The sequence below is a fragment of the Thamnophis sirtalis genome, unplaced genomic scaffold (assembly GCF_051295495.1).
Source record: "Thamnophis sirtalis isolate CommonGarterSnake01/CBP01778 unplaced genomic scaffold, rThaSir2_p1.2 scaffold_12, whole genome shotgun sequence".
NCBI classification, from domain to species: Eukaryota; Metazoa; Chordata; class Lepidosauria; order Squamata; family Natricidae; genus Thamnophis; species Thamnophis sirtalis.
The window spans coordinates 60265125-60282849 of record NW_028261392.1 but is presented as its reverse complement, the minus strand read 5'-3'; the positions used below and the strand labels follow the sequence as shown (position 1 = coordinate 60282849).

The 17725-nt window shown below is 39.8% G+C and overlaps 1 protein-coding gene across 3 annotated transcripts in view; it reads right to left on the bottom strand.

The window, feature by feature from the left end:
• Positions 1–1638: 1638 nt before the first annotated feature.
• TDRD5 (tudor domain containing 5) overlaps positions 1639–17725 on the bottom strand; it is a 35006-nt gene continuing 18919 nt past the window's right edge. For 2 of the 3 annotated variants that reach the window (XM_087726845.1, XM_087726844.1), the window contains 7 exons: positions 14803–14869; positions 11277–11477; positions 9928–10086; positions 7042–7269; positions 4438–4527; positions 2998–3169; positions 1639–1918 (listed from right to left, as the gene is read on the bottom strand). In XM_087726845.1, coding sequence (XP_087582971.1) covers positions 1659–1918; positions 2998–3169; positions 4438–4527; positions 7042–7269; positions 9928–10086; positions 11277–11477; positions 14803–14869 — 1177 coding nt within the window. In that variant the 3' untranslated portion in view covers positions 1639–1658. Of the gene's footprint in view, positions 1919–2997; positions 3170–4437; positions 4528–7041; positions 7270–9927; positions 10087–11276; positions 11478–14802; positions 14870–17725 lie in introns of those variants that run through there. The other variant, XR_015698240.1, reaches the window with a different exon arrangement.

Sequence of the window (17725 nt, the reverse complement as noted above, 5' to 3'; positions counted from 1 at the left end):
AGGTGTAAACTGGAAACTATAAAGACTGTAACGTATACATTTATAGCTTTTAAGGACTAGAAAGCTAGAGGACTTGGAGGAATAATTCTGGGATAGGTTTTATTAATAATTGACTTTTTTGGGAGTTTTTAGATATTGGAATGAATATTAGAGATACATCAAGTAATTTTTAATTTATTAATTTGGTACAAAATGACTCAGCAGGAGACAATAAAGTTCTATGAAGAAATGTTAATGATTGCTAAAAGTTTTTATGAAAGTGTGACAAAGAATCAGAAGGAGATGATGGGATTGTCCAAAGATAAAGAACTGAGTGTAGAAGACCCTCAACAAATGGTGGGAAAAGATGAACAAAATATTCAGAACGCAGATGAGAAATCAGAAGGAGTGGTGGAAGAGACAAATCAAAATAAGCTACAAGAAAGCAAAATCAATGAAAAGACAATAACAATAAATACTAAGAATCCAACTGATAATTCCTTAAGAGCTTATAATAGCACAGAGAGAGAAGAGAGTACTTCCCAAAAATAATTTATAGGAGTCTGGGGAGGGCCCAGACACAGCCCCCCCACACACACACCAAGGCCCTCTGGAGGCTTCAGGGCTGAAGCCTCCGAAGGGCAAAAAACAACTCTATGTCGTTGTGACTTCTAGTTTGCTCGTAGGGTGGTTTTTAGTCCTCCGGAGGCTTCAGGGAAACCTCCTGAAGGTCCCGGAAGCCTCCGGAGGGCTTAAACCGACCCTACGAGCACACCAGAAGTCCGTTCCTGAACTTCCTGTTTGCCCATAGGGCTGTTTTTTTTGCGCTCCGGAGGCTTCAGGGAAGCTCCTGAAGCCTCCGGAGGGTCTCCGGCGGGGGGAGGGGAGCTCTTTTCACCCTCCTCCCTAATTCTAACTCACTCCCACTCACATTGTACATCTGCAGGAAAATATTGAGACTGAATATTTGAACATGTCATTAGAAATGCTGAGAAAACCAAATGTGTAGCATTCATATTAATTTAAGCTCTTTCCCAGAAAACTGCATACACTTAAAAAAAAAAGCGAAATAACACTGCTTGGTTATTACTAAGGCTGGTACCACACTTCATATCTGTGCACACATGCTACACTATTACAATATCCTAGGTTGGCAAGAACTCAATATGTACGAAGGCCGATATCAATAAGGAATTGGCAGCTGTAGTTTGACATTGTTGTAAATGCTGCCCTCAAACTCAATGACTCTCCCAGCCTATAGAAATATTCATACAATTTAAATAAGACAGTTCGTTGATTATTTGTAAAACTATTATATTAAGAGTAGAAATGTTAACAGTAATATACAACAAGATACAGTAATATACAACAAGAAAAGCAAAATATGGAGAAAAGTCATGGCATAAATTGCCCAAATTTTAGTTGGGCTTTAAATTATAATTTCTCATAGGCTCAAATTACAAGATTTTTATTTTTCATTTTTTTTTGCTATTGTCCAGTTAACTAGATCAGTGTTTCCCAACCTTGGCAACTTGAAGATATCCGGACTTCAACTCCCAGAATTCCCCAGCCAGCATTCGCTGGCTGGGGAATTCTGGGAGTTGAAGTCCGGACATCTTCAAGTTGCCAAGGTTGGGAAACACTGAACTAGATGAATATTGAAGTCTTTAGGAAATCTTTCATACTGACGTTTCTGATAGCTTCAGCTTCCTAAAGTTAAGGGGAAAATATCCGCCAGAGGAAAGTAATCGCGCAGATGCTCCCAAGGCAACAGTTGGACTGCATGGAATACAAAATTTTGAAGAGCCCTGAAGCTCAGCAGTAAAGACCAAGGCATTGTGACCAAGGGCACAAGGTTCAAAGTAATCATTCGCATTATACACAGAAATTGTTTGAGTTCCAGGAGCACCATTAACCGTGTTCTCTGAAGCAGGTCTTCCTACGTAGTGAAGAGAAGAAAAAGTGGTTAGAAATTTATTTGTTATAGGTCTTAGATCCTGTTTTGCCCTGACCGATCTCACTTTTAACTAGGTTCACATTTCTATAATGTAAGTATAGATTCTGCTTTCCCACATCTTCTCCTTAAATTATTCCAATTCCACTTTTGATTAAACTAACATGAGGTCATATAAAGTTACTCAACAAAACCCAGTTTTCATCATGAACAGGAAGTGCTGAGTAGAGGAAGCTGTTCTCATGTCCCTAGAGGAAACCTCTGTCTAGACTTCATGATGATTTCTTATTTGAAACATGAAGACCAATAGAATCGGCTGTGTAAACCAGTACACAATATTTCCCCATTTCCTCCCCTAGCTCTCTCAAATTTTCACTTTAAATGTTAACTCTTTCAGAATCAATATGTTCCATACTATTCTGGTTAGCCACCATTCCTGATATCTCAGAATTTAGCTCTTCTTGGGATTCAAGAGAGACTTCCTATGGTTCAAAAGTTGATCATTTTGTAATCTCTGCTGAATCTGATTGTGTAGTACCAGTTCAGCTACAAATACAAATACCTGAGAGACCGCCTCCTGCCGATTACCTCTCTCAGACCAATTAGATCGCACAGGTTGGGTCTCCTCCGGATTCCATCTGCCAGCCAATGTCGGCTGGCGACTCCCCGGGGGAGAGCCTTCTCTGTTGCAGCTCCGGCCCTCTGGAACGAGCTCCCTGTTGAGATCCGGATCCTTACTACCCTCCCGGCCTTCCGCAAAGCCACCAAGTCCTGGCTGTTCCAGCAGGCTGGGGGGAGCTGAGAAGCATCTACCTCCATGGAAATTGTGAATGCTGGTTTTGTTTTTAATATGTTGTCTTTGTCTTGTTCCCCCCTTTCCCTTGTCTTTTGTGAGCCGCCCGGAGTCCTCCGGGAGTGGGCGGCATACAAGACAGACAAATAAATAAATAGATAGATAAATAAATAAATAAATTTTAAAAGGGCATGATATTTTAGGAACAAATTTAAGAATACTATAACAGTAGCAAAGTTAGGATCATTAGAAGATCAATGAGTAAATATACCATGCAACACTGATGTTGACGGAGGAAGCTGGGAATGGCAAACAGACGATTTGTTTACATCTGATTCATTTTGACTCGGCTTTTCTGGTTTCTTGGAATGAACAATGGAAACATAAAACTCTTCTAATGTTTGTGAAAAAGAATCAGGCATATCTCCAACAGAGGATTCTGTCTGCAGTCAAGTAAAAAAAAAAAAAGAAACCTGCTTTAAAACACAGGATATCCATTTGACGGACATTGTTACAATAAAATAAAATATATGAAGCACAGGTCAGTGATAGCTGACCTTTTTCTATAGGTGTTCCAAAATTGTGACCATGCGTACCCACCCACCTGCGCATGCGCTTACCGCGCTTGCACATGACCCCCCCCCCTCATGTATGCACATGACCCCCCCAACACAGAGGACGGGAGTTTTTTGAAGGAAACTTTCCTGAAGCCTGGGGAGGGAGAAAATGGCCTTCCCCGCCCTCCGGAAGGTCGAAAATCAGAGGGGCGGAGCGCACATGTGTACCGCAGCTGAGGGCTGCCGTGCCGGCAAATATGGCTTTGCGTGCCACCTGTGTCACGCATGTCATAGTTTCCCCATCACGGGCATAGGTGGTCACATAAATTTGGAATGGCAAATACGGCGAAGATCTGACAACTCTAACAATACCCCTATATTTTGCATATCTTTTAACAATCCCTATAGACTGAGGAGTATAGTTACCTATTTGAAATGTCTGCAAGCAAACAAGCTCAGAGAGCACCAAGGACTCCACAGTCTGACCAGTTCAGCTAATATATATTTTCTTCTTTTGGAGTTGCTGTAGAGCATACAACTGTCCAGTCTAATAAAAACATTTATCCTAAATAGAAATATGTTGTGACCCGGCAGGAACCGGTGGAGCTGCCGCCAGACTCCGACAGCGAAGGGTCTGATGAGTCGGCCCTGGAGGAGGTGGAGGATTCTGGACAGGGTGCCGACTCCGAGCAGGGCGAGGAGAGACTGGTTGGCCACCAGGTGGCGCCGGAGCCTTGGATCAGAGGGAGTGATCAGGAAAACACTTGTGAGTTATTTCGGGATGCACGCCATCGAAGGGCTACTCGGCAGCAAGAACAACTGCGTAATTATACGAGATGATTACGCTCAGCTGATGCTTATTAAGATCCTCTTCTGATTATAAAAGAGACTGCTTGTGCCACGCCCTTTTGCAGAAGTCAACGTTGACGATTAAGAGAAGCCAACTTGGAGAATTGGTTTGTTGTGAGAGCTTGTTTGCGTTGGCCTAGATTTGTAGGACTTGCTGCCAGAGTGCTTATCTCTTTGTTTATTTTGGGCTTGCAGCCAACGAGAGTCTGGACTGATTAAAAAACATTCTCTTTTACGTTTGTTTTGGCTTTCGTTCCTGGATGGAGGAAAGGGAGTCAGAACAGAAATATTACAAATCAAATTACCTTGGTTTCTGTCGCCAAGCTCAGAATTTCATTTGGATGTTCCAGACTTGGATCATCTGCTATCTCAATGGCACTGGACACATCCCCGGTCTGCCAAAAAAAGGACATTTATTCCAAGCAGAAAATGACCTCCCTCCAACCTTTAGGTCTTAGAGGGAGATCCAACCTTTAAAGTGATGACCAAAGAACCAAAATGGTGAGAACAGAGGAAAACAATTTACATAACGGAATTGCCTGGGACTCAAAGTACTATGGTAGCAGCAGTGTTAGATATGTTAATAGGGAGTGAAGGTGAGCCGAGGTGGCACAGTGGTTAAATGCAGCACTGCAGGCTACTTCAGCTGACTGCAGTTCTGCAGTTCGGCTGTTCAAATCTCACTGGCTCAGGGTTGACTCAGCCTTCCATCCTTCCGAGGTGGGTAAAATGAGGACCCGGATTGTTGTTGGGGGGCAATATGCTGACTCTGTAAACCGCTTAGAGAGGTCTGAAAGCCCTATGAAGCGGTATATAAGTCTAACTGCTGTTGCTATTGCTATAGTGAAGCATGGGATATAGGCTTCACTCAGGTCCGCTTTCCAAGTGGGAAGGTTTAATTTTATTGGCTGAGCAACCTGAGTGGGATGGGCTGCCAGACAGCTCCCTTTAAGAGAGAGAGAGCTGTCTGACAACGGGCACGCAGAATGTACCAAGCCTGCAATAAAGAGCTGGAGCCACCATCCTGAGTCCTGCCTCTTCATTCAACTCCAGCTTTTAACAAGCAGTGCGTCACACACTGCTATGTTCTCAACAGTACTCCTGTCTGGAGAAGTCAGATCAATTTCTCCATAGCCTCCAAATCTTGATTATGGGATTCAACATGGGGCTGGCTTTGAAGGTAATCAATGTCTCCTTCAAGTCCAGAACAATTTCTGGGGACTTCGTGGATATATCTGGGCTGTCTTCTTGACAACACAACAGTAGAAATCGTTTGCCTTTGTTTTCTTCTTAGATGATTTTGACATCCCAATCTAGCCTAACTTAAACCCAGTCTAGGTACTCGCCAGCCCTGACCCTGTCCAACTTCTAATCCCAGATATCAGCAGACGGGCACTGAACTGCTGTTAAAAAGCAATTTGATATTTTGAATGAAGCAAAAGCCCGTTATCAAATCAGCATTATTGTAGCAACATTAAAGTTCTGATATTATGTGAAAGCATTCATATCTGGGTCTACCCAATCTGGGAACAATGTTCTAAATGTAGCTAAATGCCTGCTTCTTACTGCTCTGTGAGACCTTAACATCTGTTATTTGAACAGAACTTTTAGGACATTTAAGGTTTTTCTAGTAGTGGCATTCATGTTATGAAATAAAGGTGGATCTTTACTTACAATTGGTTCAGTGGTGGGTTTCAAAAATTGTTCGAACCTACTCTGTGGGTGTGGCCTCCTCTGTGGGAGTGGCTTGCAGCCCATGTGACCGGATGGGAGTGGCTTGCCGTCCATGTGACCGGATATGAAGATGCCGACGACACTTGTCAGAACCACCTTAAATTACCTCACACACAGCACTGGCATGCATAAGAATATGATGTAAACTTGTTTTTTTTTAAGGCATCTTTGGTTTGCGTTAAAACAACTTCAACACACGCAATGTTCTGATTGCACCACAAACGCAGTAGTCATCCTTACCTTTCACAGAGGCCCTGAGTTTTATAAATAGGAGCATGATAGTGTAGAATAATCATATCCAAGGACCAGTAGTGGGTTTCAAAAATTTTTGGAACCTCTTCTGTAGGTGTGGCCTGCTTTCCGGGTCCACTGGTGGAACCTCTTCTAACCGCTTAGGTAGATTTGACGAACTGGTTCTACCGAATAGGTGCGAACTGGTAGGAACCCACCTCTGAATTGATTGCTTAGTGACTGTTTGAAGTTATGGTGGACATACTATTGAACCAGATTCAAAGTTCTGAGAGCGGGGCAACCCAGCTAGTCATGTGATCGTATTTTGGGCCTGCATTTATGGCTCTTTGTCTGACTTCCCAGTCATGTAACCACAATTAACATTAAACTTTTGCTTGCCAGAAACCTGCATTTACTTTGTAGAAAAGTGGTTCGCTTAACAGACACTGTTCACTTTACGACCAGAGTTTAATGACCCCCCACAAGAAAAGTTATAAAATCAGGTTGGTCACATGATGACCAGCTTAGTGACTGGCGCAAATTATGACAGTGATTTTGGGCTCAATTACAGTTGTATTTCAGAGAATACATGTGCTGTTCCCAAGTTCAAATTGAAAGCATTTTAAAGCAGGCATTTATCATTCCCTTAAATTTTCCAAAATATTTTGGTATTCTACTCCATGTGGTATGCTTGCTGGCTGGTAATAATTTCCTAGTCTGTTTTTACTGCCATGCGGTTTCCTTATTTTAGTATTTTTGTATTTTACCCTTTTTAGTTGTAATCTATTTTCACCAATTTAATGTTTATGCATACAGATAAGATTATGGTTTTCTTTTTTAAAAAAATCTATATACTACAAACTCTGAATCTTTGGGATAAGAGAGCATTGCATCTCAACTGAAGTTTCGGATTAGTAACACGAAAAACCAGTAACAAAATCTACCTTTTGAATCACACCTTGGTTGTGTTGGATCTTATTTTTGTTGCTTTCATGGCCTGAAGTCTGGTCAGAAACTACCATAAAATCAGGATGTAAATTATCAGAAGCATCCTCATTTTTCTTTTGTTCATAAGATGATGAAGGCAACCAGTTCTCATCCCAAATTTCTTGGCAAAAATACACCGGCTCCAGGTATGGTACTTCAGGATCTGAGGACTGGCTTGTTGTATGCTAAAAAACGTTTACAACACTGTCATTTTAATTATATATTTAATTTCAAATACAGTATTTTATAGAATTTGTTCACTGGAAAATCCTGCACAAATTCCATTTATTAAAAGTAAATACAATCACACTTTTGGCCATTTTGTTCAATTCCTACACTTTACAAGTAGTCCACGCTTATTGACTGCTTGGTCAGCAATCACTCAAAGTTGCAAAAGCACTGAAAAAGGAGATTTATGAACAATCTTTAAAGTTGCAACTGAATAAATACTCCCACATATTTAACTTTTATCACTTTGCAATATTTTATTCATGTATTTTTCTATTTACTATCTTTTCAGTATACACATAGAAAATGCTAAATAGTTGAAACTATCTTATTTTAAGGACTTCTTTATGTATGCTTCATTTCTCAACCCCACTAATATATCTAATTATGTAATTTCACATTCATTCATTTAAAAGGAAGAACACTGAAAAATGTATCAAGAGGCATTAACATTTGATTGCCACAGAAATATTTTAAACATTATGAGGAAATATTTATGTAAGATTATCTCATTCCACAATAATAATAATAATAATAATAATAAAAATAAAAATAGTAAGAATAATAATAATAATGGAGACTTGGCAGAACAAAGCACTGCATGGCCAATTTCTGGAAAAAATAAAAGATAAAGTGGACAGTGAACAAACTTGGTTATGGTTAACAACAGGTACATTAAAGAAAGAAACAGAGTCACTAATCCTGGCTGCGCAAGAACAAGCTATCCGCACAAATGCCATTAAGGCCAAAATCGAAAAATCCTCTGATGATGCCAAATGCAGACTTTGCAAAGAAGCTGATGAAACTGTTGATCACATACTCAGCTGCTGTAAAAAAATCGCGCAGACTGATTATAAATTGCGGCACAATTCAGTAGCACAAATGATCCATTGGAATTTGTGCAAAAATTATAATATCAAAACAGCAAAAAACTGGTGGGAACATCAGCCTGAAAAAGTCACCGAAAATCAGATGGTCAAGATCTTGTGGGATTTCCGTATACAAACGGACAAAATACTGGCGCATAATACACCAGACATCACACTGGTTGAGAAAAATAAGGTCACAATCATAGACATCGCAATACCAGGTGATAGCAGGGTCGCCGAGAAGGAACATGAAAAAATCGCAAAATACCAGGACTTAAAAATCGAAATTCAACGACTATGGCACAAACCAGCAGTGGTAATTCCAGTGGTAATCGACACACTGGGTGCTATTCCAAAAGCACTGGAATCACATTTAAAACAGTTAAAAATTGACAAAATCACCATCAGTCAAATGCAAGAAGCCGCACTGCTTGGATCTGCACGCATATTACGAAAGTACGCTACGACGTCCTAGGCCCCTGGGAGGGGCCCGACTAGTAACCAATGCCAAATCCGGCAAAACAACTGGTTGCTGTGATACAGTTCTCTTGTTGTGATAATAATAATAATGATAAAGCTATGGAGAGGAAGACCAGTCAAATAATGACAATTATGTTGATAGAATCTACCAATCAAGGAAATTATGTGGCTGTAGAATATTGTACGTACACCAGACTTGAGTTGAAAGGAGAAAAGGGGGCATTGGACAGTGCAGTCTCCTGCTGTGGCTTTCCCATCTGCAAATGAGTGCTATAGTTGGTTTGGGCAACCACAAAACACCCATTTACTAGAAAGTAAACCAGAAGGATACTCTTTCATTACCCCCTACACTGTTCACTACCATACTCCTTTTTTTCTTCTTCTAGGTAAGCGAGTGTACATCTAAAGAAAACACTAGATTGCGGCCGTGGCACGACAAAACCGCGGTCCACTAAAGCGCGCCCGATTAAAGCGCGTACCTGATGTCATCAGCAGCGCGACAAATAAAATTAAAAATAAATTAAATTAAAATTAAATTAAAGCAAGCCGATTCACATAAAGGTAAGGGTTAGGTTTAGGGTTAGGTTAAGGGTTAGGGTTAGGTTTAGGATTACGTTAAGCGTTAGGGTTAGGTTTAGGGTTAGGTTAAGGGTTAGCGTTAGGTTTAGCGTTAGGTTAAGGGTTAGGTTTAGGGTTAGGTTAAGGGTTAGGTTAGGTTAAGGGTTAGGTTTGGGGGGGTTAGGTTTAGATTTACGCGTTAATTTTAAATTTACCGCTCACAGCGTGCTGTTTTCGTCGCGCTGTGATGACGTCACGTACGCGCTTTCGTCGAGCGCGCTTTAGTCTACCGCGGTTTTGTGGTGGAACCAATTGCGGCTACCCATCATTTTCATGTTGGGTCCAGAATAACTATTGGGAACAGAGGTAATGTTGGAGGCTGATGTTCTGTTACGCATCGTGCCAACACTCCTTTTAATTTAAAAACATGAAGACAGATTGTGAAGAAAGTCAGATCAATGCTAAACAATTGTCAAGTGCTGCAGTGCACAATGCAAGCCACCCAGAAAAACTGTTTGCTTTTGACTTTAGAGAATCCATCTGGCTCAATGTAATATTTTGGGGATTCACCCAACCATACAGCCATATTTACTGGATGCTAATTTTAGAAGAAAAATTTCCTCAAGTCTTCTGGGGATTTTAAAGGAACAGAGAAAAAAATACGTAAATAGTATGAGGAGCAATAATCAGATGCTCAGATTTTCCCACCTGTGAAACTTCTTCATTATTGCAAGTCTCTGAATTTGTTCCTGGGAAGTTCACAAGAAAATCCTCCTGAAGCAATGAAGGGTCTGCTTCTGTGAAATCAGCAGGCTGGTTTCTGTGCAGTTTCATGTATAGCGTAAAAGGATTTAGCTCGTTGAAGCCCTGTTAAAAGTAAAAACAAAGAAATATTTAATAGCTTCCAGCCTGATCTTAGAAACAAGCTGCAACCCAGGGTGGTTAATGGTATGTGGGAAAGGCCTTGGGCAAAGAGTGGCTGCCAGGGGATGGCCACATAAGAAATAGTGTAGCTCACGGTTCACCGACAAAAGGGCGACCGACAAAAGCACGTCCGACTAAACCGCGGTGACAAAACTGTGAGTTCTGAACCGCGCCGACAAATGAGCGCTGAATCGCGCCGACAACAGCGTGCTGACAGAAGGGCGCTGTAAACCTAAACCTAACCCTAAACCTAACCCTAATGCTAACCCTTACCTTAACTTAAATCGCCCCTCTGTCAACTCGCTGTTGTAAATCGCCCTTCTGTCGACGCGCTGTTGTCGGCGCGTTGATGTCACGGTTTTAGCGACGCGCTTTTGTCGGCGCGCTTTTGTTGTGCGCGCTTTTGTCGGGTCACGGTAGCTCACAACTATAGTAGCTGGGGCAAGAGGCTCAGAAGAGAGCCTCTGCCATTTCTTCAGCTGTAATAGAAACGGGGGAAGAGGATGACTGCATTTTCAGACTTGCAAGGTTCTGTCAAGGTAGCTTACAACAAAATAGAATTAACTCATCTGGTTCTGATTTTTATCTGTTTAACATACGAGGTCGTCAGGATGAAACATTACTTGTTTTCATTTGCTATTTTCATACAGCTCAGCTTGAGGACTTCAGTTCTATTTATATGATGCTATCTGTACCTGAAGGTAGAGTTACAAACAGAACACTAATTTGTTAATTAGGTATGATGCCAATCCATCAATAGGCTTGTTTTCCTATTATTGATTTTTGATTTGTAGTCCGATTAGAAAATTAGGCTGTTTTAAAGGTAATTTTATGGAACCTATTTCTTTATATCCAGATTACTTTTTAAAACTTTTTTTTAAAAAAATGTAAAAACTTTTTTTAGAGAGATAATTGATACGTTTAAAAAAATTGTATGATTATATCGCTTTAGCAATTGTAAAAAAATTAACTCCCTCTTCCAATATGGATTTCTTTGACACAATCTCAGTTTCCCTTATGATCGTCTTGTTCCATTTTTCTTTTCTTTTCGGTCCAGCTCAAGCCAGTCTGAGAATTACTTGCCATAATTCAGCACTGAGACCCTGCCCCATCATAACTTGTCTTCTTTTTACCTTGGAAGGAATGTTCTCCCTACAAATGAGTGCATGACCCTCTGAATTCAAAACATTGTGCAAGTAGACGTCCTCATCGGAACTGGTATCACAAAGGAAGAGGTAAAGGACATCATTTATATATTCATCTACCAATCCCACCAGCAATTTCAGCTCACAGAGTCTTCGGAATTCCTTTATAGCATCGACAGACCAATCACCCTTTATGCAGGAAAAAAAGAGAGGACAAAGAAGAATATAAACCAAAGCTTAAATTTAGAATCAGAAAAGCACAAATTCAGGTATTCTCACAGTCATGGAAGCCTTCAGAATAATCCCTATTTTTCAGCCTCTTGTTATTTTCGGAAAATTTGGAGGGAAGAATCTTGTGCTATGTATGTTACATTCGACCCCGGGGCGGGAAGGGGTACAAATTTAAAAAATAATTATATTTGCTTTGTTTTTCTTGATTTTTTGCCAGTCTGTTTTTAAAAATCAGCATTTTAAATTTAATTTCTTTCCTTGTTAATAAATCATCTGTCAAGCCTGTAGTTATATTCCTTTTAGGATCTTTGGCCTGCCACACTTTCTATTATTTCACTATGCTGTTTCATTAGTGTAGTAGTTGGGAGGGGGGAATAGAAAGGAGTAGAATTGTGGAATGTGTTGTTGTCATTCTTTTCTAGAAGCCCAAGGTCATCTTTTGTCTCCGCACCTCTACACCTGACCGGAAGCAGCTGGGTGGAGATGCCAGCGTGGCCGAAGAAGATGGGACCATGTGATGGGTTTATGGGTGTGGGGATAAAATCATGAACTTTCAACTGGGTGGAATCCCAGGAAGTGTTCAGAATTGGGATTCCACAGATGGTTGCCAACATGTCTGTTTTATTAAATTGGAACTTTAAGGATAGCTCTGCCTTTGACTCTGATTTAATTCTGCATGATATTTGGAACGTTGACACTAACTTTTCTTCTCTTCACCTGCTTTTTCAGTGATGTATTCATTCCCTGACTTAGTCAACAGTTCCAATATTTAAATTCTGATGCTAACATTGCTCTGTAAGCAAGACAAACCTTATTCTTTCCCAATATTGCAACTTATTTTTTCTTTGAACCCCGGTTTCAATTGTTTATAAATTATTTAAATCTAAAAAAATCCAGACACTAATACAATAAGCAAAATATTAAAATCAATACACAAACTATATGAAATTACTCCAGAATCTTACCTAGTACTTCCCTGCTCTGTTGTTCCCCCTTGACTCCTTCCCTCACTTAATATCAACCCAATTCTTACCCCTTAACCAATGCAGCTAGCCCAAAGCCCTCTAGTTTTAATCATTTTCTATTTTTATGCTGAGAAAAAATGTGCCTACGTATGAGACAATAGCTAATACAGGCAGATGTGGAATCAAATACTTTTTATTTTCATTTACTCAAAAGTTTTATCCTGACCCTGCCCATTTTGAAATGTGACTTCTGATACACATACACATATGTCATTCATTGACAGAACAATGTAGATTTAGGTTAATTTAACCTGGCAAGTGTGAGTTAATATAGTGGGCAAAGAGGGATTGCATAGGATTTTTTGATGTATGTGTATCATTTTTTTCCCTTGTTTTTCTCAAGAAGGATTCTTAAGTTCAGTGTTATCTTCCTTTCTGCTAAATAAGGCACAGACCTCTGGATTGAGGGGAGGCCTTTTCAGGAATAGATGAACATGCTTCAAGATGTAAGTACGGTATGTATTTACTACTGCGTCTAAATTCACCTAAACTGAAACAGATCCCAGAAAAAGATAAGATGTTGTCTTGAATACTTTGGTACATAACATATTCCAGGAGGCAATCAAACTATGTGAAAGATACAGGTCAATTCTTGATCAGACATCAAGCTTGTTACAGCAAATTTCAAGGGCTACAACATAGGTTTCTGCTGTGGCCCGGCAGGAGCCGTTGGAGCTGCCGCCAGACTCCGACAGCGAGGCGTCTTATGAGTCGGACTTGGAGGAGGTGGAGGACCCTGGACAGGGTGTCGACTCCGAGCAGGGCGAGGAGAGACTGATTGGCCACCAGGTGGCGGCAGAGCATTGGATCAAAGGGAATGTTCAGGAAAATATTTGGGAGTTGTTTCAGGATGCATGCAGACGAAGGGCTACTCGAAGGAAGGAACAACGGCGTAATTGTAGGAGATGATTGTGATTAGCTGATGCTGATTAAGATCCTCTCTTGAGTATAAAAGAGAATGTTTGTGCCACGCCCTGGTTGCAGGAGTCAACGTTCTCGTTCACATTCATGATTCAGAGAAACCAACTTGGATAAGTGGTTTGCTGTGAGAAGCTTGTTTAATTGCTGCCAGAGAGCTTATCTCTTTGTTTATTTTGGGCTTGCAGCCAACAAGAGTCTGGACTGATTAAAACATTCTTTTGTACGTCTGTTTTGGCTTTCATTCCTGGACGGCGAAGTGGGGGGGGGGGGGGTGTCAGAACAAGTTTCCTTACAACAGATTATTTTTATTTAGTATGTAGCATCTACAGAGGTCATGCAATCACTTCTATACACATAATATAAAAGGAGTCCGTGCAGATTTTACTCTGCTAGTTGTTGCTGACTATAGGAGGAGATGCTCATCTCCATTTCAAGGCCATTGAGCCAGTGCTGTCCAAGACACTTCCATGGTCATATGGCCAGCATGAAGTCATAGAGCGCCATTACTTTCCCTATTTTTCTATTCGAATTTGCATGCTTTCAAACTGCTAGGAGAAGAGAAGAGAAAGGAAGGAGGGAAGGAGGAAAGGAGGGAGGGAAGATATGAGAGAAGGAGGGGGGGAAGAAGAGAGGAAAGGGAAGGGGAAGGAAAGGAGGAAAGGAAAAGAAAGGAGGGAAGGAAGGAGGGAAGAAGGGAAGGAGGGAGGGAAGGAAGGGGAGTGGGAAAGAAGAAACAAGGGAAAGAAAGAGGGAGGGAAGAAGATACCTAACCTTTGATGTCTATAATGATTTTGATATTATGGGAATGTCTTGAAACGCAGTCAAATGTAAAGCGAAACAGTGGATGTTGTATTGTCTTTTACCAGTTATTGGTTGTTGTATTTTTCTTTTACTAATAAAAATACTTTAATAATAATAATAATTAAAAAAAACTGCTAGGTTGGCAGGATCTGGAGTGAGAATGGAGTTCACCCCACGCACAGCATTCGGATCTCAAACCTGGGCTGCTGTGTCTTAACCACTGAGTGATCACAGTGTATGTGTGTGTGTGTAGACGTACATATAGAATACAATGTACTAGATAAAATATATCTAGATTATAAATTCCAAATCATTGGGACAATCTGTGCTAGATATAAATCTTATAATAATGTATTCTAATATATGATGTGACTAACCTCACCATTAGTTTTATAGAACTTGTGCTTTAACCATTTTCTGGGTTGACTCATTCGGGAGTTTCTTCATTCTGAGCTTCTCAAAAAATTGTGATGATCTCTTCAGTTATCACCAATCTATTCCCCAGATGAGAACCAAACAAATAGGAAATTACATACCTTGCTTGGCTTCACCCAGGCTAAACAACCAGGGATAACTTGGGCAGGAAGTTTTGCATAGCACTGTCTGTTGGAAGAATGTTATAATAGGCTAATTCAGATTTATCAACAAGAGATGACTTGATGTTGTTCTCCAATCCCTTTATATGTTTTTGATTCATATAACACTTCAAGCAATAAACAATATTTTGTAAACCATTATGCCTTTATGCATACACTACTAAGCCACAACCAAACAAAACTTCACGATAGCTTGGTTCAGTGAGTGATCCCACCACTAAACTACATACGCACATCACATACACACATTACAGAATACTCTGTTGAAAGATTCAGAGCACAGCTTAACAGGTTGGCAAAACAATCAAAACTTGTAAAACAAATGTTTTGTTTTCTTCCTTTTAAAAAAAATGTTTATATTGCCTCTATGAACTGGTTAGATGCTGGGAAAAGCTGCAATACAAACAGTTCAGAAAACCATCACATTCATTTCCATTCACATATAATACTAAGTAATAGATGCAATTGGCAAATAAACCACAATCTTGTTTCCACCTGATTTTAGCCGAGTTGGCGCAGTGGGTAGAGTGCAGTATTGCAGGCCACTTCAGCTGACTGCTATCTGCAGTTCAGCGGTTCAAATCTCACCGGCTCAAGGTTGACTCAGCCTTCCATCCTTCTGACGTGGGTGAAATGAGGACCCAGACTGTGGGGGCGATATGCTGACTCTGTAAACCGCTTAGAGAGGGCTGAAAGCCCTATGAAGTGGTATATAAGTCTAACTGCTATTGCTATTGCTGATGTTCACTTCTCTGAAGTGAACCACACTTCATTCGCTTTTGTTTTCAGAGCATGAAAAGCCAAAACAAACAAGCCACATTAGGATTAGCATCAAATGTGAAACTGGACAGGGACTGTGTCTATACCTGCCATTTTATCTGTGTTAATGAACTACGGTATTGGTCATCTCTAATATTCTTTTGCTTTAATAGTACATAATAGTTTACCATGTTTAGATGTTCTGGCAAACTATGGAACAGAATCCCCAAAGTAAAAATGACATTAGAGTGTATGAGTACAGCCTTCTCTAATCTTTGATCTTATTTTCAGATTGAAACACACTTTAACACAAATAAATATTTTAAACTTTTAACTGGGTGGATAAACTAAATTATTAAAATTCTTCAGGGTTGGAACACAAGCTTGATGGTCTTTGAGTGTTTGCAAAGGCAAGGAACACACCATTTTATTATTGAATAAAACAAAATAAAACATATAAATTAACTTTCAGAAGTATTACAAATATGTCACAAAATTACAAAATGATATACAGTCCTCAAACTAAGTAGCAACATTTCTGGAGACTATGTTTTGATGGTATTATTATTACCCAATTTTGATAAAAACAAATCACATTTTAGTTTACATGTTGCCCAAATTCAGCCCTTGCAAATATGTAAATACAGGCAATCTGCAACTTATGACCACTGCATTTTGATCAATGTGATGCAGCCATTAAGTGAGTCATATCTTGAGTTTACTATCCTTTTTGGTGAAGTAAATCAACATGATTGTTAAGTGAATTACACAGTAATTAAGCAAATCCAGCTTCCCACATTCACTTTGCTTGTTGGAAGCTATCTGGGAATGTTGTAAATTGCCATCACATGACTCTGGAATTCTGCAATGGTCATAAACACATCCTGGTTGCCAAATGCCCAAATTTGGTCACGTGCCTGTAGGGACACTGCAATGGTCGTGTGAGGACCTGTCATGATTTTTTTTAAGTGTCATCATAAATTTGAACGATGGTTAAACCAATCATCGTAAGTCAAGGATGAGCTATATCACTTACCTGTCTTATATCTCTTACTTTAAACATGGTCTAAAATGTCAGATTAATGGCTAACTTATCAGCCTATCAAGAACAAAATGGGAGGCTAAAATCAAACTGAAGTACAAATAGTTCTTGACATATGATGCCCATTAGGGTAGTATCTTGTAATGGTCGTAAAATGATTTTATGACTTTTTTGAGAGCTGTTAAATGAATACCTTGATTATAAAGCAAATGTTACAGTCATTAAGCAAACGCTGCAGTTCTTAAGTGAAGCAATGGTTTGTGATGAATGTAGTTTGCCAAAAGCCAGATGTGCTATAAAATGTGCTTTAATTTGCTATTCTGTATTCTGCATGCTTGTATTTTTAATCTAACAGGCTAGACTCAATTGTGGGTATTAATAGAGTCTAGAAGGGGGGGATAAAGCAGACATAAAGTGAGATTTGGACATTAAGTGTGAAACCTACTAGGTCAGGCTGTAACAGCCTCTTAGGGCTCCTTTACTTCTATATTAAAAGCCACATAGACAGAGTTGGAGCTTGCAAAAGAAACAGGAAGCCAGTGCCCAACCACAAGATGTCTCTATGTCAAAAGACCAAGGTTCAATTAAAGTTCGTTAATAACACGTAAGCCATACCTGAAACAAAAGGAGAAGTAAGACCCCATCTCCTTATAAGGCTTTCTCCTCAAGGTAACCACTAAGAAATGAGTTAAGTATTTCCGTGTTGCAATGCTTTTGAGAATGTAAGAACACGTGCTTTGATAATGAAGGTTGTAAAATAGGAGAAAGAAAAGTTATAGGCAGGAGAGAATTGTTGTTGGCTAATAATAAGAAGCGGGCTAACTAGCTCAGCCTTACTTTTGTACATTGCCCTAAGGAAGGTAAAAAAAAGGAGATAAAAAGGAAAAGATAAAAAAAATTAACAAAAAAAGAGAAGAAAAATAGAGAAAAGGGGATAAAATAAAGGAGGAGAGTAAGCAGTGTTTAGTGTGGCCCCCTAAATTAAATTTTGTTATCTTATAAAATAAAAGAAAGAAAAAAGTCAAGGAAGGAGAAGGAGAAAATAAAAAAGGGAAAAAGAGA